The sequence below is a fragment of the Sceloporus occidentalis genome, unplaced genomic scaffold (assembly GCF_023333645.1).
Source record: "Sceloporus occidentalis isolate IW3139 unplaced genomic scaffold, rSceOcc1.0.p SCAF_7, whole genome shotgun sequence".
Taxonomy (NCBI): Eukaryota; Metazoa; Chordata; class Lepidosauria; order Squamata; family Phrynosomatidae; genus Sceloporus; species Sceloporus occidentalis.
Window position 1 is genome coordinate 24,452,467 of NW_028316987.1, and position 23,164 is coordinate 24,475,630.

The window sequence follows — 23,164 nt, forward strand, 5'->3', positions numbered from 1 at the left end:
TTTCTTATCAGTATTGTTTTTTTAAATACCTCTAAAATCTTTATTTGCCTCCATATCACTGTGAAACTGCAGTCTCCATTAGTTAATTACGTTTTGTGGTATTAACCTCATAGTCCTTAAATTACTTCCTGAAATTAATATTTCAGATATTCCTTTTGTATTGTATGCTGTAGGATAGGTTTAGAACTGTATTTTTTGCTGACGTTGATGGATAATGTTTATGGCACATGTAGCATCTATGTTCCATCTGTACCTAAAAGGCAATCTGGATGCAGGAGAAAATAGAGAAAATATTCATGCTAACAATCCAGATACATACTGACATGTCTGTAGAATTAGTAGAGATGCAGACTGCTGGGGGAATCTAATATATCTCTCTATAAGTAGATTAGGAATTTGAGGCTAAACAATTCTCTGTGCAGCTGTTTTATCAGTATCCATCCAGAGTAAAATATGGCATACAACCAAGAAGGACTTTTCCTGGTGCTGAAATATTTAGCAACATTAATCAGTTAGATTAGCTAGATTAATCTGTTTAAAATCTTTTCTTCAATTAAAAATGTGCTGCCAATTAATCAGGCAGAAGATTAGGAAAAAAATACTACTTTGAATATGAGAATTTATATGAAATGCAGATGGCGGAGGCCATCTGAAAAGATGCCATCTGTTGTCTCTTACAGGACAGAGTGCCTCTTCTAACATGGTGCCTGATAATGTTACATGATCTAAAACCAAGTAAAAGTGTATGATTATTGTCCTGAAAGTTATTCTTTTACATCCCTGTGTTTTACATCAGCTTGGACAAATGTGCTTTGTCTTCAAAAACAGGCTCAACTATGTGTCAGAGTAAAACAACAAGCCCATTTAGGTCATGACTCAGATCATCCTTACCACAAGAATGCTGTTTGTTTGGCATCTAACTGAAGTTTTTGTTTTGTTTTGTTTTTTTATTATATGAGAAATTATTATTAGATTTCCCATCTCAGCGTTTTCCTCTCAGCTCCTAAATTCTTCTTAGTATCTAAACCTAAAGAGGTTTGCCATGCATGTAACATGAGGGTAGCGGCGCTCCTCTTTGAGAAACATATCCAAAGTTCAAGCACACAAATTTAGTCTTTAGGGCTCTTTGGTTTGAGGCTTCAAGAACTTGAAAATCCAACACCCAAGTCTGAACTTTTTCCCCCTTGACCAGATTGCTAAAATAGCTTTTAATAGTAAAAACATGTCCAAAGGATGCTAATGAAGAAGTACTTTGACTTCCAGTGAAGAGAACAAGAGCAAGGGAGGGGAAATGAGTTTAGTGTGGCCCACCCTTCTTCCCAGCAACTTCTATCATTCAGTTTGAATTGTATGTGCCAACTCTGGCAGGACCACTGGAAGGAAAACAGATGCAAAGTGAGTGAGATGATTGACTGCATTGTCCATAGACTTGTAAGTTCATAACCACACAAAGATAATTCTGAAGAGTTGACACTAAAAAGGGTGTGGGGATGTCACTATTTTAGGGCATGAATTTAAGAAGGACATTGAGAAACTGGAGCATGTCCAAAGGAGGGCGGCCAAAAAGGTGAAGGGTCTGGAAACCATGCCCTATGAGGAACACCTTAGGGAGCTGGTGATGTTTAGCCTGGAGAAGAGAAGGTTAAGGGGTGAGATGATAGCCCTGTTTAAATACTTGAAGGGATTTCATATTGAGGAGGGAGCAAGCTTGTTTTCTGCTGCTCCAGAAACTAGAACCCGGAGCAATGGATGCAAGCTACAGAAAAAGAGATTCCATTTCAACATTAGGAGGAACTTCCTGACAGTAAGGGCTGTTTGACAATAGAACAAACTCCCTCAGAGTGTAGTGGAGTCTCCTTCCTTGGAGGTCTTTAAACAGAGGCTGGATGGCCATCTGTCGGGGATGCTTTGATTTGGATTTCCTGCATGGCAGAGGGTTGGACTGGATGGCCCTTGCGGTCTCTTCCAACTCTCTGATTCTATGATTCTATGTGAGGGTGTTACCTTTTAGACATTTGTGGAAGACGGAAGTGGATTTCAACATAAGAAAAGGAAATAATTAGGTGAGGTCTGGGAAACCAAATCTGTGTTGAGGTGAGAGAAGGACCCCTGTGTATTGCTAACTGTAATGGCAAAATAACAATAACAATAATGATAATGATAATAATAACTTTAATGACAGTATAGATTATCCTCTCATGGATTTACTCCTAAAATGTTTAAGGCATGAGATAGGGATGTGCCTTTTTTATGGATAGGCTGGGACAATTGTGTTATTTAGGTTCTTATAGAAGTTTGCTGGTGAATCAATGAAGGTGGTACAGTGTGCCCGTATCATATGTGGGTGTGCCGTGCACCGGAAAAAGTAATGGTGCAGGCATCGCCGTGGGCATGAGCCCCATTATCTTTAATGGGGCTTGAGCATCAGCGGAATTTCCCTTACATGGGGGGTCTGGAACTGTATATTGAATCTGATTACACTATATGTGATAATTTATTACAATGCATTTATATATCATTTATAACCACAGAGCAGATGCAAGCCAGATGATTGGAAAGCAATAAGAAATCAAGAAATAGAAAGACAGTCCACAAGTACAAAAATTCCTGTATATATAAATGGATGGCAATACAGCAGCCAGTATCAAATCAAGACTAATAGCATTCACATGCTAAATAACATTGGTTGGTGATCTTTAAAACAGAATCTTTGAAAGAATCTGTAAAAATGATCAACACTGCTTCAAAATTGGGTCTATCGGCTGGGAACAAATGCCCTTATAATACGGGCAACATAGCAGATACACTCTCTATAGTGGATTTGTAGGTATCTCCCTTCCATTTCACCAGACAGCAGGATGTTAAAAAGGTCCAGAGTAAAGGTTCTGCAATATTTAGGAATTATATTGAGAGTATACAAGTAATCAGGTGGAACACGATTCCTGCTATGGTTGCCTGCTACAGGCTAATGTTGGGTTCTGGCTCTGTCATCTTACAGAGCTGCATCCCAGATCCATTATTTAATTATTTCCTTGGCCCTGGAGAATGCCAAGCATGGTATAGCTAAAGAAGAGAATCTATATTTCTACAGCTTCTTATTATACCTCAACTAGGTACAGCAAAATTTGTTGGGATCAGGAGTTCCAAACTGGAAGAGGTAAAAATTCAGTTTGAACCAGTAACTTAATGCATAGAACCAAACATGTGCCTCACATGGGATCATTCTGAATTCCATTCTAAGCAGAGCATTGGGAAGAAAAAAATAGCATGCAAAAATTTGACTTGTACTGCTTCCAGGGATTGAAAGTCTTTATAAATACACAACTTGGAACCATAAAGAACTTGGAGTATTACTTTGCCCTGGAATACTTTTATGATAAAAGGAAAATGCAAGCCTCCCTTGGAGGAAAAAAAATAGTCTTGTGATGGTGTATAGTAAGCTGTTCCTCAGCACAGTGTGTGAAGAAGATTCTAAGGTCTGCCCTGAGACCCACTTCTGTAAAGGATAAAATTATGGTGTCATCTGCATACAATAAAACAGGGATTGAACGCTTTGCTAATTTAGGGTGAGCGGGTGAGAATTTTCATGAGATAGGGCTCTACCATATCCTTAATATAAAAGTTTAACATTGGGGCAGTACAGACCGCCCCGAAACGGCGGGCTGGAGTCAGCCGTTTTAACTGCAGAAGGACGCCTCAGCTGCCAAACCGCGCGGCATCCCTCCGCAGTAAAAAGAATCCAGTTCTTCTGGGTTCTTTTTTGTGGCATGTTGTGTACATCACGAGTGCATCATTGGCGCACTGGTGATGTACGCAATGCGCAGCAACGTGCAGATGCTGGGACAGGATACCACCATGATGCTGCCGCCCATACGGACTAGGCCTCCAATTTAGGGCTTGGGAGATGCTATTAAATGCTGATTTGAAATCAATAAATCCTGATTTCTCTTCAGATTATTTAAATCACTGTGTATGATGGACATGTGTGGCTGGTTTTGAATTTAATTGGGAAGTGAAAAGCTGAGTACACATGACTAGTTATACATATTTGAAATGTGCCTGTGCAAAGCTGGTAGCGGAGAGGAAGGTATTCCGGTGATTTTAGATAGTGCTTGTGCAAAGCTGGTAACAGAGAGAAAGATATTCCGGTGATTTTAGGTAGTGAAAGATCTTGTTGATGGAGGGACCACAGAAAATTGCAGATGGAGCATAGGTCCAAAACAGATAAGCCAAATAAAGTGGCAGGAGACTGCATTGGTGCTGTTCACACTGGGACTGCAGCAACCACAGTAGCATTTTGGATAGAAGCTGCCAACTTTGAATTTGATAGAGAATTTGAAAATTTCTCTGGGCACTTCTGTATGTTCTCAGATATGTCCTTAACTTAGTTCTTTTCTTAGAAACAGGGAGATGTTCTTTTTCCACTAGGGCCTGGTTGCTAGCATTCAAACTTTGACTCAGAGTATTTATTTTCAAACAAGGTGTGGGCTTGATAGGCCTCCTTGCCTCAGATAGTTATACTAGTAAGTGGACCAAGTCTGTTGCTCATAAAGCAGCCACTATTGGTCTTTCTGCATCTCTGCTTCTACATCTGGGCCATGGAATAGCATTACAATTGCTGAGACAAAGATTCTGGGACATTGCTGTCTGTAATCTCAGGACAAACTCTATTACATCTTGTTCTCCAGTGCCCTAAACTCTCATTATACAGATACCTTTGGTCAGCCTTCTCACCTTAAAATTCTAATGGTACCAAAGTATTGCATCTTTTTCACTAAGGCAAGATGCAATGTTTTTCCTTCTAACCTACTTTTAGGTATGTAGAAAGATCCTGTAGCACCTTTGAGACTAACTGAAAGAAAGAAGTTGGCAGCATGAGCTTTCATAGACTTAAGTCTCCTTCCTCAGATGCATTTGGACCAAATGCATCTAAGGAAGTAGACTGACAAGGAAAACCTTGTCAAAGGCCTTACTGAAATCAAGATACAGTATACTATATCCACAGCATTCCCTTCATCTACCAAAATGGTAATTTTATAAAAATAAAAAAAGAGAGAGATCAGGTTTGTCTGGCATGACCTGTTTCTCTGAAACCCATGTTGATTTTTCGTGATTATGGAATTCCCTTCTAGATGTTCACAGACTTATCTGTTTAATGACCGGCCCCACCAGACATAATTCACAGATCCTTTTACCTGGTTGACCACGCAGATGCTTGAGACACCTGATATTTGTAAATTTCTTTATGAAGTTACCTAATATGCATCACTCAGATTTAAGTGCAGCTATAAACTAGACCAGTGATGGCGAACCTATGGCACGCGTGCCAGAGGTGGCACTCAGAGCCCTCTCTGTGGGCACACGCACCATTGTCCCAACACAGACTTCACTTGAGTTTGTCATTAGAAATCCAGAGGGACGTGGCACTTTGCAATAAATAAGTTGGGTTTGGGTTGCAGTTTAGGCACTCGGTCTCTAAAAGGTTCTCCACCACTGAACTAGACTTTACATGTCTTCAAATGGCATAAATCTATATTTCAATTCATGCTTTGAGGGGATGTTTTTAAAAGTCATATATTAGATTGAACAGAACATAATTCAGGGACGTAGCTAGGATTTTAGGAAGGGGGGGGTCCAGACTAAGTGCCACCATTATAATGGGGCTTGAGTGCGGCAGCACAGCAGCACAAACCATTCATTTTTCTAATGGAAGGGGGGGGTCCGGACCCCAAGAACCCCCCCCCTTGGCTACGTCCCTGCATAATTATGGATACAAACATGCAAAAACGAGATGGGCAGAAACAGAGAGATTCATCCATCCCTAGCCGATAACCATGCTGGACCTTTGAATTATGGGTAATCACATAGTGCTATTAATATTTCTTTCCAAAATGTCTTGAGTTTCAAATGATAGTATTGCAAATGCTGTTGAAAGGCATATGAAATAACACTGTCAACTAAGCAAATAATTATCTGGCATTATTCACCTGCCTTTTAGCCAAGTCATCAGTTTGATCTGACTACATTAGCAAATTTCTCAGACCACAGTAAAAGTGTCTTTTTGAGATACTGACATGTAAAAATGTTGCAGTTTACTAAATAAAAGCCACCACTTACTGCAAGCGTTTTGCTATTTTCTTTTTCAGTTTATGACATACCAGAATCAAAATATTCTTTAAGAATATTAATGTGATCTTTACTCACACCTCTTTGGATTAAAATTGTTCCTCAGAAATTGATCACCCAGTAAAACAATATTTGCAACTAGAACAAAAACTGAACTAAGCTTCTTTGTGATTTCAGTTTACTTATCACAAACCTTCTGCAATGGTATACACGTATCACTTCTGGAGTCAGTGTTTGAGTATTAAAGAGAACTCAATAAATTATTCATATTTCTGCATCTTGCATCATCCATCTGAAGATATTTTCAGCACCTTTTGAACTGCTTCAGATAATTTTTTCTTGCTTATTTTTTTTCCCTTGTAGCCATCACTTTTGGCTCAATTCATCTTTCTAGCCTTCTTGACTCTTGCCTCATACATCTGAATAAATAAGTCTCTGATTATTCTTCATGCCATTGCAAATAAAGCCATTTTCAGAAGCAGATGTTGAGAGGAATTGGCAAAATAGTCCTGAGGGCAGTGCCTTCTGCAAGTCTTGAGGCACAAAGTTCTAGAACAAAACATTGCAGGCTGCAGAAAATGAAATTAAATTATCATTCCAGTATAAGAGCCCATTTTAAAATCATATAGACTTCGGAGTTCATAAGCCTGATATTATAATTGAAAGAATCCATGCCATGGGTCATGGACATTTTTTGGTGTGTTATTAATCATGCCTGACTGGTAAGATATGAGTAACCTACAACAAACAGTCTATGGTCTTTCCAAGAGAAGCTTTTGTTCTTGGAAGAGAATAGTATTAAAGGCCACTGTGTCCTATTATTATATGAACAACCGTGGCTTTGAAATGACGCTTATCAGATTTCAGTGCACTGAACAGCAAGCATCATATGAAAGAAAACAAGCACTGGATTGCACCTCAGTACTCAGTGACCTCTGTGAGCTCTTATCTTGTTTGCTAACACAAATACCTAAAATAGCTAAAGATAATAAGGGATATCTGACAAAACTGGAGAAAAGCCAGGGAATTTATGGAGCCTAGAGATGGTGAAAAGTCTCACTCTCTCTTCTCACTGGGCCTTATTATACATCGAATGGTGAGAAAGTTTTAGCTTTATGAGATAAAAGATTTGCCAATAGGAGAAGTGGAACAAGAGGGTGAGATATCCAACAAGCTGAGGAAGTGTGCATGTATTTGTGTGTGTGTGTGTGTGTGTATGGAAAGGGGCATGTATTTTAATTTTAAAAAAAGAATTGGTATAATTGTTTATGGCCCATGCGGCGATACAAATTTTGTTTTTCTTTAATTTAACTTATTTCTAATATCAGAAGCTTTCTGGGGAGTAGGAAGATTATCCTTGTGGTTGGGGAGCATTTGCAGGCAGAATCAAACGATAAGGAAAGGACTGAGAAGGTCTTCCTACGAAGCATTTCTCCTAAAGAAATGCCCTACCTAGCATTGTTATTAGCTGAACACAACTGTGAGAAGCTGGTATTTGCCTGAAATAAATTCTGTCTTTGTTGACACTGTTACTCAGACTGAACCCATCTGTGATAGAGGGACAACATTGCTTCGCTACATTACATGGTTGTGTGGTTGTCAGGAATAGTAATTTAGACTATACTTCCAAATGCATCCTAGGCCATAAGACAAATTTAGCTGCCCTAACTGGGATGGTACTGGCATATCATATTTGTTATTGTCTCAAGCTTAGAATTGTCAGACTGGTTAAGGATTATTAAGGCAAGACAAAAAGAAGCCAAGAATTATAGCAGTCGTATTGCGTTTTCCCCCCCTTTGTCTTCCATTATATTTTCCACGCCTAGTCATATCCATTTTTGTGTACCAAGTTTCTTGATGGATGCTTATTTGTTGTTGTTACTGCTGTTGCTACTGCTGCTGCTTCTCCTTCTCCTCGGCCTCTTTTTTGTATTGCCAAATTTTTTCTCTGTCATTTTGTGATATTTATTACTCTGAAAAGATTATTGTTATTTTTTAAAAACTCCACTGTTTCTCATCAGAAGATATGACACAGCTTGATACTAATTTGAGGGGATGAGCAACTTGTGGGCTTCCGAGACAAAAACAAAGCCAGACAGTATGCAGGATTTACAGGGAACCAACTACTGAGTGCCTTCAGTGAAAGGTCTGTTGCCATTGCTGGCGGTGACATGTGGTTAAGATGAATTCTGCTAGCTAGAGCAAAAAAGAAAAGAATGGGAAAAAGCAAGTAAGAGTATGATGATTTTCATGGCAACTGAGAGGAGCACCACATTGTGCTCAAACATAAAATCCATATTTGGTACCCACACACATATTTGTATTATTATACAAATATTATACCTGTATTTGTATTCTCGTGTCTTGCTTATGCCTTTAAGAAAATGACATAGTTGTAAGAGCTCAGTCATCCAAAGTGTCCCTGAGGAGCAGAACTACACAATCTGAAATGGATCTGCTGACAAGCGTTGAATTGTGATCACTCTCAATATCACCTAGTTTTCCTTTCTGTTAGTTCTAGCATCCTTGCAATATGTGACACTTCCAGAAGCGTGGGGTGGGGCAATAATCCCCAATGTAAAAAGCTTGTCACTTTCACAATAAAGAAAAAATGGAAAAAAGAAAGGAAAGAAAGGAAAAAAGAAAATGTATCACCAAAGAGAGGAAAGAAGACAACATGGATTTGCATAGCATTTACATAAAGCATATGTCTAGATGACACTTTAAACACTGTAATGCAGTGCATCTCACCACACTGAGCATGGAACCATGTGTCCAAGTGACTTCTGTGCTTCCTCAGTCTGCCTTTAAAGCAGTATCTCTAAGGCCCTAGCTCTCTCTTCTTGCAGTTCTTTATTTTCTTGACTTGGGCTGGGAAGCCCTTCACATAAGGACTGTCTTCAGCGGACAACCTCTCCTTTGTGAAATAGGCTGGGTAGCCACCTTACACTGGGATGCTGGCAGGACCAAAGGAAAATTAAAGACTACATCAGGAGTGGAAGTATGAAGGAGGCACCCATTTTGGGGGACAGTTTGTAATAGTTATACCCAAATGCTGACCATTAACTAATTCACATGAAATGAAATTTAATTCAGGTCTGCGTAAAACTTGGCCTCTGAATGGTATTTTCCCCCCTCATTTAGGTTGAGTGAAGGGAGGAACGTGCTCTGAAAGGCTGTTCTCACCAGTTTCAAATATTGCTCAAGAATGAACACAAAGGACACAAAAGTGACAGAAGGGGGCCTCAACGTCACACTTACTATACGTCTTCTTATGCATGGAAAGGTAACTTGCTTCCCATAGAAGTATCAGGGGCGAGGGGTGGGGAACTGAATTATATGCCATGGACAATTATATTTTATCACAATTATACTATAAAGTGTCACAGAAACCCAACACTTTAGCATTTTTTTTTTAGGCATTGGGATAACTACTTTTAATAGAGTTGGGCAAATCTGTCTTTTCCTGATCCGAGTCACTTTTTATGGTTTCACAACTCTTTTGTGTTCTGCTTTGATCTGTGAATAGATATGAAATTTAAACATATATTTGCCGACATTTCTGTTGTTGTTGCTCTAGAGTATTCAGAGCACTCATATACATTATTTCAGTAACCCTTAACAACAATCCTGTAACAACCTATCCAGTACATTATTGTGGTCAGGATGGGTCTGAGAGCTAGTAACTTTTTTGAGACCAAAAAAAAAGATAATAATGGCCTGTTACAGACTGCCAAAATAAAGCTGCTTCGGGTCTCTTTGGAGGTATGCTATTTAAATGATGCATGCATCCTAAGAATCCGGAAGCTGCACCAAAGCTGCACTCCAGTGCTTAGGAATGGAGTATGGCTTTGGCGCGACCTCCGGACTCTTAGGACCCAGGCATCATTTAAATAGCATTCCTCCAAAGAGACCCGAAGCAGCTTTATTTTGGCAGTCTGTAACAGGCCAGAATCTCTTATCCGCTGTGGTATATTAGCTATGATAAATGGTTTAGATTTTTAAAAAAAAAAAGTGAAGGCACTGATATTGAAGTATCATACATATTAATTGTTTAATTCTGGCACTTACATAGCATTTAAAGTCTCCATGCAGTTCATTTATATACAAGGTAGTATGAAAGTGGAGTTAAAATATATTACAAGCTGTGGAAAGGGGGATTAAAATAATTAAATCGAGTAGCAGCGTGATCACTTTGGAAGCTGGGAAAAAACAGAAGGTCCTTTAAATTGTCTGCATTTTCTGACTCCTGGATCAAGTGTAGGAGGATGTTCCAGAGGATAGATAGCATTGCTGAAAATGGTGACATTCTGTTGTCTGTAGAACAGCCAACAGGGCCTCCTCTAAAATTCTCAGAGGCTGGCTAAGTATATTTAGTAGAGAAAGATGATCTGCTATATGCCCTGGTCCCAAGTGACTGGGGCTTTGTCTGTCCGTGACAGAACCTTGAGTATGGCTCAATAGCTAATAGGCTGCCAGTTCATTTCCATTAGTGGAACTGTTGTGCATAGCTGGGTGCCTCACTAAACATCCTGACTGCTCCATTCTTTAGGAGCTGCACATGGTCAAACAGGTGCAGGGGAAGCCCCATATGCAGTGAAGATAGAAAGGTTAGCCACATTATTCATTTCCTGGCCAAAAAACAGGTTTCCTAACACTTGGAAAATCCAGTGTGAAAGAATAACAGTAGTGAGAATTTTGTGCAGTTTTTATCCAAAATTTACACACCCCAAAGTTTTTGGGGAAATTATTCTGTGCAGAAATACAGAATAATTTATTTTCACGGCTGCCATGGCTTTTGTACAAAGAGCCACATTTTTGCACTGTTTCCAGATAGCCATGTATTTTTTTTCTCCAAGATTGCTGTTTACTGTGCTAAAAAACACAATCTTCATAGAAAAAAGAAGATTTGCACTAAAATCTTTTTTTGTCCTGCTCAAAACTGGTTATTGTTGCACAGAAAACAGCAATCTCACACAGAAAAAACCCACTTGGCTGTCTGGGAACAGTGTTCTTTTGTGCAAAACTCCACAATTCTCATGGAAGAACCCCTCCCATGTACTTCTTCACAGAATGATTTCACGAAACACTTTGCAATGTGCAAATACTGGACAAGAACTGTACAGAAGGAGTCTTTCTGTTAAAAGAATTCAGTTTCAGTTTATTAGCTGTTGTCTAATTCATAACTGTACCACCTCAGAATGTGCACAGTCTCTCTCAATTCAGATGCTACAGAGAGATACTGCTTTTTGTCCAACACCACTGAGAACAAAATAGTGTATCGCCACAGTTGCACTATCAGGGTACTGAAGCACAGTTACCTAGTGTTATTCTCTGGATTTAGCCCCATATAATATAGCTGAACCAGTATAATTGACAAGAGATGATCCAGGAGGTGAAATGCATCAAAAGCAACAGAGATTAAGAAATGATAATAATGTTGCCTTCCTCCTCTCCTCCCATAGACAACTAACCACCAGAGCAATCAAGACCAATTCTGTCTCAAATACAGACCTGAATCTACACTAGAATGAAGCAATATACACCTGTAGCTGCATCATCTGTCCCTTGTACTATCTAGGGCCCGTACAGACAGGCCAAAATAAAGCTGCTTCAGGTCACTTTGGAGGTATGCTGTTTAAATGATGCATGCGTCCTAAGAGGCTGGAAGCCACGCCAAACTCATGCTCCAGTCCTAAGGACTGATGTGCAGCTTTGACGTGGCTTCTGGCTTCTTAGGACGTGTGCATCATTTAAATAGCATACCTCCAAAGTGACCCGAAGCAGCTTTATTTTGGCCTGTCTGTTCGAACCCCTAGTTAGCCCACTACACCTAGTTCAGAGGAGCTTTGTTGGACAAGGTTCAAAAGAACATGTGGTGGGTCATTCAGATCAAGCATTTTGTCCATAACCTTTGGGCTTCAAAATCTGAAACCTGTCCTACAAAACAGGACAATGCAATACACCAGACACCACAATAGACACTGTATCAGTTTTAGTGTTCATTTGTTATGAAAATGAAAGTATTTTGCAAACTCCTTAGGGAAGACTGAGGCAAAAGAAGAGAGGAGCAGTTCTACCTTTGCCCCTCTTCTCCATGCAGCACATTGCTTTTCCACTTGCTTCAAACATAGGTGGGAAAAAATCTCTATTGTCATTTCTAACTCATCTCATAAACTCCAGCTCATTCTCAGCCCTGATGTTTTCCCAATATAAATTTGCTACTCATTCTCTTGAGGATTTATCACTCCTTCCATTTTCTGTTTTCTTTCTTAGTTCATCAGAAAGTTCCTTATGCCACTACTCTTTCATTAGAAGTTTAGAGACCAGGGTTCAAATCCCTGCTTTGCTATGGAATCCAATTGGGTGACCTTGGGCAAGACACACTCTCTCAGCCTTAGAGGAAGGCAAAACCAAATCCCCTCTGAACAAATCCTAGATTCATTTTAAGGTTACTATAAATTGGAAATGACTTTAAGGCACACAACAACAACAACAACAACATTGTCTTCAATACCTTACTTTTGCAGAATTCCCTTCCATCATGAACTCCCTCATTATTAAGTATTTCTGACCTCGTTTATTCCATCTCTTAAACTTATTGAAATCAACTGTCTTAAATTCCAATTGTATGCTCATATTAGATTATCCTTAGTTTTTCCTTTCTTAACAAATCCCAAGAGAATGAGATCACTAACACCAAGGGTACCACTTTTACCACTTCATCAAACCGTTCTGTTGGTGAAGATCACAGCAAAGATCCCCTTGTCTTTTCTTCTGCCTTGTCGGCAAAGCAAGGGAGGAATTAGATCTTACAATGTCTACAGAGTCTGTCATCCAACAAACTTCAGCATAGGTGAAGTCTCCTATTTTTCCTTTTTGAATGTTCTGTAATCTGGTCTAGGAAGGCATCATCCAGATTTTCTGTTTGGCTTGGCAATTAGTGACAGATTCCCATAACAATATCACTATCATTTTTCCTTCCTTTGATTTTTAACCAAAAGTTCTCAACTGGCCATTTATTCTATGATTCATGGATCTCCTTGAAGTTGAACATATTCTCTACCTACAGTGTTCCTCTTGTTCTCTTCCTGTTTAACCTATTCCTTTTAAGTAAGTTATACCCTTCTACGTTACAAAGCATTGCTACATTACAAAGCATGAGTGGAATTCCACCATATTTCACTAATGTCTTCTAAGTCATATTTGCCTTCCTGCATTAAGAGTTCAAGTTTATCTTGTTTATTTTGCTGCGCATTGGTACAGAGATTTTAAAAAACATGTTTCATTCATTCCAGCCAAATTGTCTCTCTTCCTGGTCCATAAAATTATCACCAACTGCCCAAGGTCCTTTGCCTTCCTACCTTAAGCCTAATTGGTATGTTTAGTGTATTAACAGCTGTTTCGAGCAGTGTCAAGTATTCCCATTTGGTCTAAAAGAAAGAAAGAAAGAAAGAATTACCAATCAGCTGGGTGAGTCTCGGCAACCTCTTTGTCATGCCCAGGATGCTATTACTAGGGAGACAGTATATCTCCTGAAACAGCATGTCAGAGCTGCATACTGCTACCTCAGTCTCTCTTATAAGGAAGGTAAGATGTCTGGGAGATGGCAAAAATCCTTTCCTCGCCAGAATTCTTGATAGCGAGCTTTGTCCTTTGTCCTCAGAGGGTGATAGAGTCTCCTTCTTTGGAGGTCTTTAAACAGAGGCTGGATGGCCATCTGTCAGGGATGCTTTGATTTGGATTTCCTGCATGGCAGGGGGTTGGACTGGATGGCCCTTGTGGTCTCTTCCAACTCTACGATTCTATGATTCTATGATTCTATGAAGCCTGCATGTGCTGTCTCTGTTCCAGCAGTCCAGAATCACTGTCTGTGCAGAGGGCTTGGAATAGATTGTGTTACACCAAAAATCACATAATATTTTTGGATCATCCTGCACCTGTGTGTAACATTCTTCTATATGCTTGCCTCCTGTAGCTAACATTATTCCTTCTCCCTTGAGGCATGCGCCCTTCTATTATTCTTCCAGAAGACTTCACTGTTCTTTCCAAAAGTGTTTGATCGTCCCTATTCTCCAAAGTGCAGATAAATATAATTCAAACATTTGTATTTTCTTCTCCAGCAGTGAAAACAGGTTGTATTTGCTACAGGTAGAACTTCGTACATACAAATGTAACAGAACTGTTGCAGGTCATCACAGCAGTTCATAGCAGCCATCTCACATAGCCTTCTGTCAGTGGAGAGACAACACTCTTGAAATCAAACGTCCTCATTACCCACCCATGGAAAGCACCATAGTTACTCCTCCTGTGAGCTTCCTGAGACTGTGAGACTAGCCAAGGATCTATTGCTACTGCCACCCCATCACCACTACCCCCCATAAAAATTAGTCACATTCTCAGCCAGGAGAAGTTCATGGCGGTAGACAGATTTATTTTAAAATATAAATAAATTCTATATAAAAATAAAATAAATTCTAGCTATAGTTATGTGATTAACATGTGAAATATGGCAGACCTTGTTAGCTGTAGCTTGGAATTTTCATATCTGCACATAAGGGTAAGAGTGGAGATGAAGGTTGGTCTTTTAGCCACTGATGTCGCAGTGTCATTGGATCACACATTCCTTACCTGCTGTTCTTTGAAGTATAGAGGTGGGTGCCTCTCCCCATAAACGGTCAAAGATTATCCAAATAGATCTGCCCCTTCCTTGAGCATAGTGTTGTTGCGACAACAACAACAAAAATACAAAGATTCTTTTAACACTTTAAAGACAAACAACTTCTAGGGACAATAAAGAGGTCTGTAATCCATAGAATATTATTTCATAATACATACATATACTTAAGGTGCTCCAAGGCATTCTTGCTGTTTTCCTAACCTTCTCATCGCTCTCATCTTTGAAACTATACCTCTCTCTAAGTCAGTCAGTATTTTTATGTGCTTTCTGCAGATAGTGGTTTGTTCTGCCTTTTGGTGAGTCCATGGCAGAAGTGGTTTCCGGATTCACAGCTCAGGCTCTTAGCCATTAGACTAAAATGTACTTGTTAAATTATAGCATGTTAATGCAGGTAGCTTGTCACATCACTTGGCTAAGGGCATACACATCTATTACCAATTTAGATACAAGATGCTCTCTTTCATAGAGATTCACTGATTATTTGGGTCTCTGGCATGTCCAGGTTTAGATCTTTCAGTTACTTGCTCTGCAAGTGCTGCACTCTTTGTCACAGAGCTGAATCTTGTTATGACATTATAGCAAAGCAATCACTTTGCCAAAGGACTCCTTGCCTCAATATTGCTGATCTGGCACCAAGACCATTTGTTGCCTAATCCATCACTTGAATTAGATGTGAGAATCCCTGCGAGGTCTGGCTTTTATCATTAAGTAAAGTATAGCTTTTCATTTTAATTAGCTGCTTATTGAAAGTACTGAGTAATTGAAAATTTTAGGAGGTGCATTTTCTATAACACTAACAGCAGAAAATATGTGCTATTATCTTTATTATCTTTTTGAGGCAGATCCCCATCTTCCCAATTTCTTTTCATAAAGCACAACTCAATAAAGATAGTGAAAATAAAGTGAGGTGGGGGGGACAAAAGAGCTGGCCCTGCAGTAGTAGGAAGGAGGTCACAGATGCTGTCAATTGTGTATAAGAGAATTAGGTGTCCGAGGTGCTTCAAGGGGCTGCTTTTTATCAGAGGCAAAATAAATCTGCACAAATCTGCCTTGCACAATTTAACAAGTTCTTCCTTACTTCAGCAAAGAAACATTTTATACTAGACATTAGAATAATTCTCGGCCACCCGGTAGCAAATGGACAGAAACCAGGGCACTATATGACTTACTCTTGTATGCTTTTGCTGTTTCCAGAAGACGCCAGCTATGTCAAGTATTATGTGGTTAGGCATTTCGATCATGAAACCTCCCATCTAGGAAGCCAGCTGTGAGGAGTGCAAATCGGCTGTCTTTTTTGGCGATCACAAAATCCATCCATTAGAACAGTGCTTTTAATATGAAAAAAGAAGCAAACCTATTTTTTTTTAAGCAACAACAATGTGATCTTTAATGAAGTGGGTGATGTGAGTGAGCCCCTTATGGATTTTAAGTTCCCAGACAAATCCCTAGCTGGAACATTTCCTGGTGCCTATCCCAAAGACCCGGATTAATTCCTTCCTCCTACCTTCCCCATAGAAAAAAGCTTGGTACTTGCAAGCATTGTCCAAGCCCCAAAGATTAAGGCCCGTTCCACATAACACTATGATTCCACTTTCAACTGCCATGGCTCCATCTTACCTAGAGTTTGCAGTTTAGAGAGAAATACATACTAAGAATTCTAAGCCACAGAGCTCTAGAAACTCAGGACTCTGTAGAATGGAACCATGGCAATGAAAGTGGAATCATAGTGCTATAACTGTGTAGTGTGAAAGGGCCCCTTAGCCAGGAAGTGTCAGCAGAAACTGTCTGAGAGCACAGCCAGCTTCAATCCTCCTCCCTGTCCCCTGCACAAGTCTATCTGTTCAAGTCTATCTGTTTGGGTTTATGACTATGCAGATCTGTTTTGGTTTATGAATATGCAGATCATGTCCTTTTTTCAGCTTGAATTTATTTGAAATTTGCTTTGTTTCAGGAGGTCGGCAGCATCATCGGAAAGGTCAGTCACCCATTTTCTCAAGGCCAAATTTATTTGAGTCATCCTCATTGTGTCCATATTTTTCTATAGATACATTATAATACATGTTTTCTGTTTCTTTAACAGAAAGGCGAAACTGTTAAGAAGATGAGGGAGGAGGTAAGATGTAAATATGGACCATTTTTTAAATGAAATTCCTTAGTATTTTTAACTAAAATTCCCAGGTTTTTCAGAATATACAGTATTGGTAGTGGTGGTGGTCGAGGAGGAAAGGCTTAAATGTGTGAATCAATGCTCCCACCAAGTGGCTAAAAAAGAGTACTTGCAATGAACTATAAAGTATAAATTTCCCTCAAAGCCTCAGTAGTATGGGTAGTATGGCCTGTTACAGACTGCCAAAATAAAGCTGCTTCGGGTCTCTTTGGAGGTATGCTATTTAAATGACGCATGGGTCCTAAGAATCCGGAGGTCGCGCCAAAGCCACACTCCATTCCTAAGCACTGGAGTGCAGCTTTGGTGCAGCTTCCGGATTCTTAGGATGCATGCATCATTTAAACAGCATACCTCCAAAGAGACCCGAAGCAGCTTTATTTTGGCAGTCTGTAACAGGCCTAAGTTAGATTTACAGACAAGGAGAACCTAAATTAAAATCCCCTGCTCAGCCCTGAAGTTCACTCGGTTACTTCCATTCGGCCAAACCTACCCTACAAGGCTCCAATAGTACCTTTGAGACTAACTGAAGAATAAATTTCTAGCATAAGCTTTCATGGCCACAGTCGACTTCTGTGTCCACAGTAGCTAATGCTAACAATTTCATCTTCCCAGTTATTCTCAAATGTTCCTTTATGTCTTTTTATGGTAAAAAAAGACTAACATGGCTTTTTTCTTTGAACATTATGACATTATAAATTGAGAGGACAGAATGGAATAATTCTATTTGTTGTTTCTCCTTTTGTGGAGAAAGTGTAGGACACAAACGTGTTAAATAAATCTGAAAACAGCACAAGGCTATCTTTACATTAAATAACTTCTCAAAATAATATGATCTACCCATATCATACCAATGCTCTCTGAATCTTTAAAATATAAATATATTTCCGCACAGAACTAATAAATTTACATCTGGGCAAATCTGTCTAGTTCAGTTGACAGGGGCTTGTATAATTTAATACCTAAATTCAAGCTTGTCCTTTCAAATATAAAAATTGATGCCCAGAAGAAAGGATCTAGTTTAGCTGACTCCCTGTCATTCTGGTTTTCTGTCTGTAAGGATTTCATTTGGTTTGACTTTGAATGAAGGAGCACTGAATTATATTAGTATCTGTCTTCAGTTTTTACTGCTACAGCTCTCTGCATCTTTAAAATATTTTCCCCAAAGCTCATTTTTGGTAGGAATTGCACAGTACCTGTGTTTAATCAAAAATGGCTGCTTCCAGATAAGCCTACTCTGGGACTGCACTTTTTATTCAGTCAGTCTTTATTATGCTCTGTGACTAGCCCTAGAAGAAAAATGCAGTAAGATTAATTAAAATAAACGGACATGGCAAAGATTAAAACAGATCACATCACCAACTGGTGGAGTGTTCTGGCACATACATAAGCTTATCAAATAGTGCAGGCAACTGCACAAAATTTAACAACATTAAAAGTAATTGAAGCATTTTCATCAGGGACGAGGGAGGAAACAAAAGAAGAATCTGTATATCCTGGTAATTTAATAAAAGCAGATTCAGTAAAAGTTTTCCTAATATCATGGTTTTTAAAAAGGTAGTGGAGAAGAACGTGGGTTAGGATTCAACTTCCCATAAGCCACAAGGGCACCTGTGATCAGCGAAGGAGATTTTCCAGAACAGTTGAGAGCAGGGAATGGTATGATGCTATTGTGAAGGCCCTTAGAGGCTTATGCACTGAGAGTACTGAAATACAATTTGATGGTTTATACATACAAACCGTTCTGTTAATTAGAAGTGGTACGTGGGCCAGAAAGGCATGGAAACGCACTGTAGGGGCTTGGGCAGGTCACACACTCTCAGCCTCAGATGGAGGCAAGGGCAACCCCTTCTCAACAAATTCTGGGAAGAAAAACCTGTCATAGGGTCACCTTAGGGTCGCCATAAGACAGAAATAACTTGAAGACACACAACAGTAACAAAATTAGGTCAATATCATGTTGATATTCAACATCTAAGATGTGCTGGTTAAGTGTTAATCTGGCTGTTTCAAAACTCAGTAAGATGCCCAGAGAATGTATGCTTGGAGCTTCTGGGAGATTTTTATTACCACCTTCATTTAAAAACATCCTATAGGATTAATGGAGCTAAACCTTCAAGGAAGAATCATAGAATCATAGAATAAGAGAGTTGGAAGAGACCGCAAAGGCCATCCAGTCCAACCCCCTGCCATGCAGGAAATCCAAATCAAAGCATCCCCGACAGATCACCATCCTGCCTCTGTTTAAAGACCTCCAAAGAAGGAGACTCCACTACACTCTGAGGAAGTGTGTTGCACTGTCGAACAGCCCTGACTGTCAGGAAGTTCCTCCTAATGTTGAGCTGGAATCTCTTTTCCTGCAGCTTGCATCCATTGTTCCAGGTCCTAGTCTCTGGAGCAGCAGAAAAGAAGCTTTCTCCCTCCTCAATATGACATCCCTTCAAATATTTAAACAGGGCTATCAGATCACCCCTTAACCTTCTCTTCTCCAGGCTAAACATCCCCAGCTCCCTGAGTCTTTCCTCATAGGGAAAGAAGAGCAACTTCAGCCAATGGTTAAATATGACAAGCAAAATTCTGGTTTCAGCCTTCTGGACACCAACTTATAAATGGAGGATAGTGTTTGAAACAGCCAACAGGGTTGTGTGGCCATTCAAGCCAATGGGGCTTGAATATATACAAGTTTCCATTTTTGCAGGGGGAGTCTGGAACGGATCCTCCACGAAAACAGATGGGCGACTGTACTTCTTTTTGTCCTTAAGAAGAATTTTATATTGTTTCTGAAGAAAACCTAGGCAATTTGAAGATACTATAAGGAGGTTCTCTTTGTGGGTCTTGACCTTGGCAATCAGATGTTTCTTGGCTATGACACAATTCTGATTGAACCAGTTCTTGGATCTGATAAAAATGTTCTGACGCTTTCTTAAATGCCTAACTATCAGATAGCTCTATAGTACTTTGACTCGTAGAAATTTTAAAGTCCAGTGTTTGGATCCTATGAAAAGAAAGAGGAGCAGCTCTTGTAAAGGTGATCAGTCTTAAATAAATGTGTGATGTCCCTGTCACCTTTTCAGACCATCTAATCTTAGTTGTTCTGTCTTTCATCTGGACATTATGGTAAGAGGCAATATAGAATCATAGAGTTGGAAGAGACCCAAGGGGCCGTCCGGTCCAACCCCCTGCCATGAAGGAATATACAGTCAAAACACTGTAGGGGTTTCAAGATTGGCATCTAATACCACTGTATCTGGCTGTATCTGGACAGGAAAACAAGTGAGTTTGAAATCTCTGTGCTTGCCCCTGGGATGCAGGCAAGACTTGTATGGTTTGCATTTTAATATGAATGGCATAGTCTTTTTGTTCAATATAGAGTTATTTTTCTACTTTTTTATTTTTAAGACATATATTATCATACATAACAAACACACAATCATGAGCCACTAACATACAATGAGAAATATATATACAACAAATCAACAACAAAATAATACATATACTTTGATATTTCAGACTTTGTAGTGCCTATCCTAAAATTTCCTAGATTTGTCTTATTATCATTACCTAAGATTTATTTCCTTTTCACTTAGCTTAACGTATAATTTATATCTCTAACTTTCCATTGAATACCATTACTGTAGCACAAAAGAAAAGAAAATGAATATATATGCACGTTCAATACAGATTTTTAAAAAATTAATCACAAACCTATACAGAAACAGAATGAAGCAAACTGTTTGGAAAAAATGCAAACATCCCAGAAAGCAAGACAGATGCATCCATTGCTAGTGTGTATACCATGAAGCTCTTTAGATAGTGTGCTATTCCAGGAGACCATTGCTTGTTTTCGGCTCTATTTGTGTCGTTGATAAACCAACGCAATTGTGTTTTCTGTTCATGTTGTTGAGTGCCTGCAAGTTGTTTCCTGACAAACAGCAACCCTAAGATGACCTTATCACAGAGTTTTCTTGGCAAGATTTGTTCAGAAGAGACCTTGCTCTGAAGCTAAGAGTGTGTAATATGCCCAAGATCACCCTGTGTATTGCCATAGTCCAGCAGGGATGTGACTCCTAGTGTCTCAGAGTCCTAGTCCAACACTCAGATCACTGCACCATGCTGGCTGTTTATGTTCAATACAGTACCAATTTTAAAGACAATGTTTTCAAAGTTTACCTTGATTTGAATAACACAGTGGTTGTATTTGCTTTCCTCTTGCTTAGACTTTTCTTCAATTAATGCTCCTACCTTTTAGGGTATGGGCTATATTTGTGATGATAAGCCAGGCGTCTGTTTTATTTTCACAGAGTGGCGCTCGAATTAACATCTCGGAAGGCTCCTGTCCAGAAAGAATTGTGACGATAACAGGCCCAACAGATGCCATTTTCAAGGCTTTTTCTATGATTGCACTAAAATTTGAAGAAGTAAGTAAATGGAAACGCCTGAGAAGCTATGCTAAAAATACTAATTTACTTTTCTCATACTTTCTTTAATGCAGAATTTGTTTAATTGCCATTAAAGAAATAGTTGAAGTGATTTTAATTTTTTTTTATAAACGATCACAGTTGTAAAAATGGAAGAGAAACAATGCCCTATTTTGCATGCTGTTTAATCATTTGTATTCCTCTTGGAGGGAAACATGGGATTGTTAGAGGGAACTGATTTCCTCCTTGGGGAAATCAGTCACTTCTAGCAATGTTTGCTGATAATGAAGAGAAGAACAAAACGTTTGCAGTTTAGGTCCTGTTTTGGATTTTTACTGAAAAGAATAATTCTGTAGCTTCTAATTTAGATACCACTAAATAACAATCTGCAGCCTTGCCTAATTTTACTTGGTTTATGAGTTTGGATACTTCAGAAAATGAGACAGGAGGCCAGTTGGGTTAAAAAACACACAATACTGTCTGGACAAAGACTGGATGCTCCCTGTTCTGCATATAGACTGGATTGAGCATTGAGCCATGGCAGTTAAAGTGGTGCTAAACTGGATTATTTCTGCAGCGCAGATGCAGCCTAAGGAGACATTAAAATTTGTTCACATATAAAACTTTTGTTTGATTGGTTCACATTCCCTTGGTAACGCTGCCTGCCTATTTTCTTCGGATGATAAAACTGTGTTACTGAACAGTACAGTGGAACCTCGCCATACGCGGGGGATCCGTTCCGGATCCTGCCGCGTATGGCGATTTCCGCCTATGCTCGAGCCCCATTGTAAACAATGAGGCTCATGCACGGCGGCGCGGAAGTGCGCGGGGCGCAACGGGCGCGCGCGCCCATTCAACTGAATGGGACGCGCCACCCCTTCTGCCCCGCGCGCACCCAGCGGCTTGAGCGCGTACGCTCAAAGCTGCTTATAAAAAGTCCGCGTATGCAGAGGCGCCACTGTAAATGTTTCTAAATTAGTATGGATCACTAGAGGCATAATATGACCTTTTTTGCCAACCACACTGCTGCATAATATATACAATGAAGAGTCCTTGGTTGCATTGTTTGCACTCTATAAACTAAGGTGCTCAACAGCACCAGAGTGAGCACTTGAGAGCAATTGTTTCAATGGCCCTTTTCATCATTTCACAATGAAACCAAGGTCTCTATTGCAGCACCAGCCCTGACAGGTGGAACATTATTAAGATTATTTTAAATATATTATTAAGTAAATGCTTTCTGAACAGTTAGCAAATAATAATTTAAATTTGAAAATGATCTTAACAGGCTGGAACAGTTAGCCAAAACTAGCCAGATACAAGAGACAGAAGATAAATATTATGGATTTAAATGATGAGTCCTGCAACAAATATATATGTTTGCAATAAGAGAGTAGTAGATTACTCTGAACAAGCTAACAAGGCTCTGCTGTGCTGAAAAGATACATATTTCTGTGTTTTATGTCCTAATATACTCCCACTGTTTCCTACAGTAGCCTTTTCTGGTTAGTTTGGTTGCAGATGGGAACATTAAATGTAAGTTCAGAATCATTAAGAGATACATTCTCTTAAATTTTAGATAGAATAATAAATCCTTACTTAATTCTTGATAACTTTGTTATTGCAGGATATCAATGCTTCAATGACAAACAGCACGGTGACAAGCAAGCCACCTGTAACACTGAGACTCGTGATACCGGCAAGCCAGTGTGGATCCCTTATAGGCAAAGGAGGGTCCAAAATTAAAGAAATCAGGGAGGTAAGACACTGGACCAA

General features: G+C 39.4%; 1 protein-coding gene across 17 annotated transcripts in view; it reads left to right on the plus strand.

Moving 5' to 3' along the window:
- Nucleotides 1-23,164, plus strand: part of LOC149309408 (poly(rC)-binding protein 3-like) — a 256,438-nt gene that overhangs the window by 203,943 nt on the left and 29,331 nt on the right. For 13 of the 17 annotated variants that reach the window (XM_089532384.1, XM_089532382.1, XM_089532387.1 and 10 more), the window contains 5 exons: nt 9,271-9,412; nt 16,758-16,781; nt 16,887-16,919; nt 21,272-21,388; nt 23,016-23,147. In XM_089532384.1, coding sequence (XP_089388510.1) covers nt 9,335-9,412; nt 16,758-16,781; nt 16,887-16,919; nt 21,272-21,388; nt 23,016-23,147 — 384 coding nt within the window. In that variant the 5' untranslated portion in view covers nt 9,271-9,334. The remainder of the gene's footprint in view (nt 1-9,270; nt 9,413-16,757; nt 16,782-16,886; nt 16,920-21,271; nt 21,389-23,015; nt 23,148-23,164) is intronic. The other 4 variants (XM_089532393.1, XM_089532394.1, XM_089532392.1 and 1 more) reach the window with 1 other exon arrangement.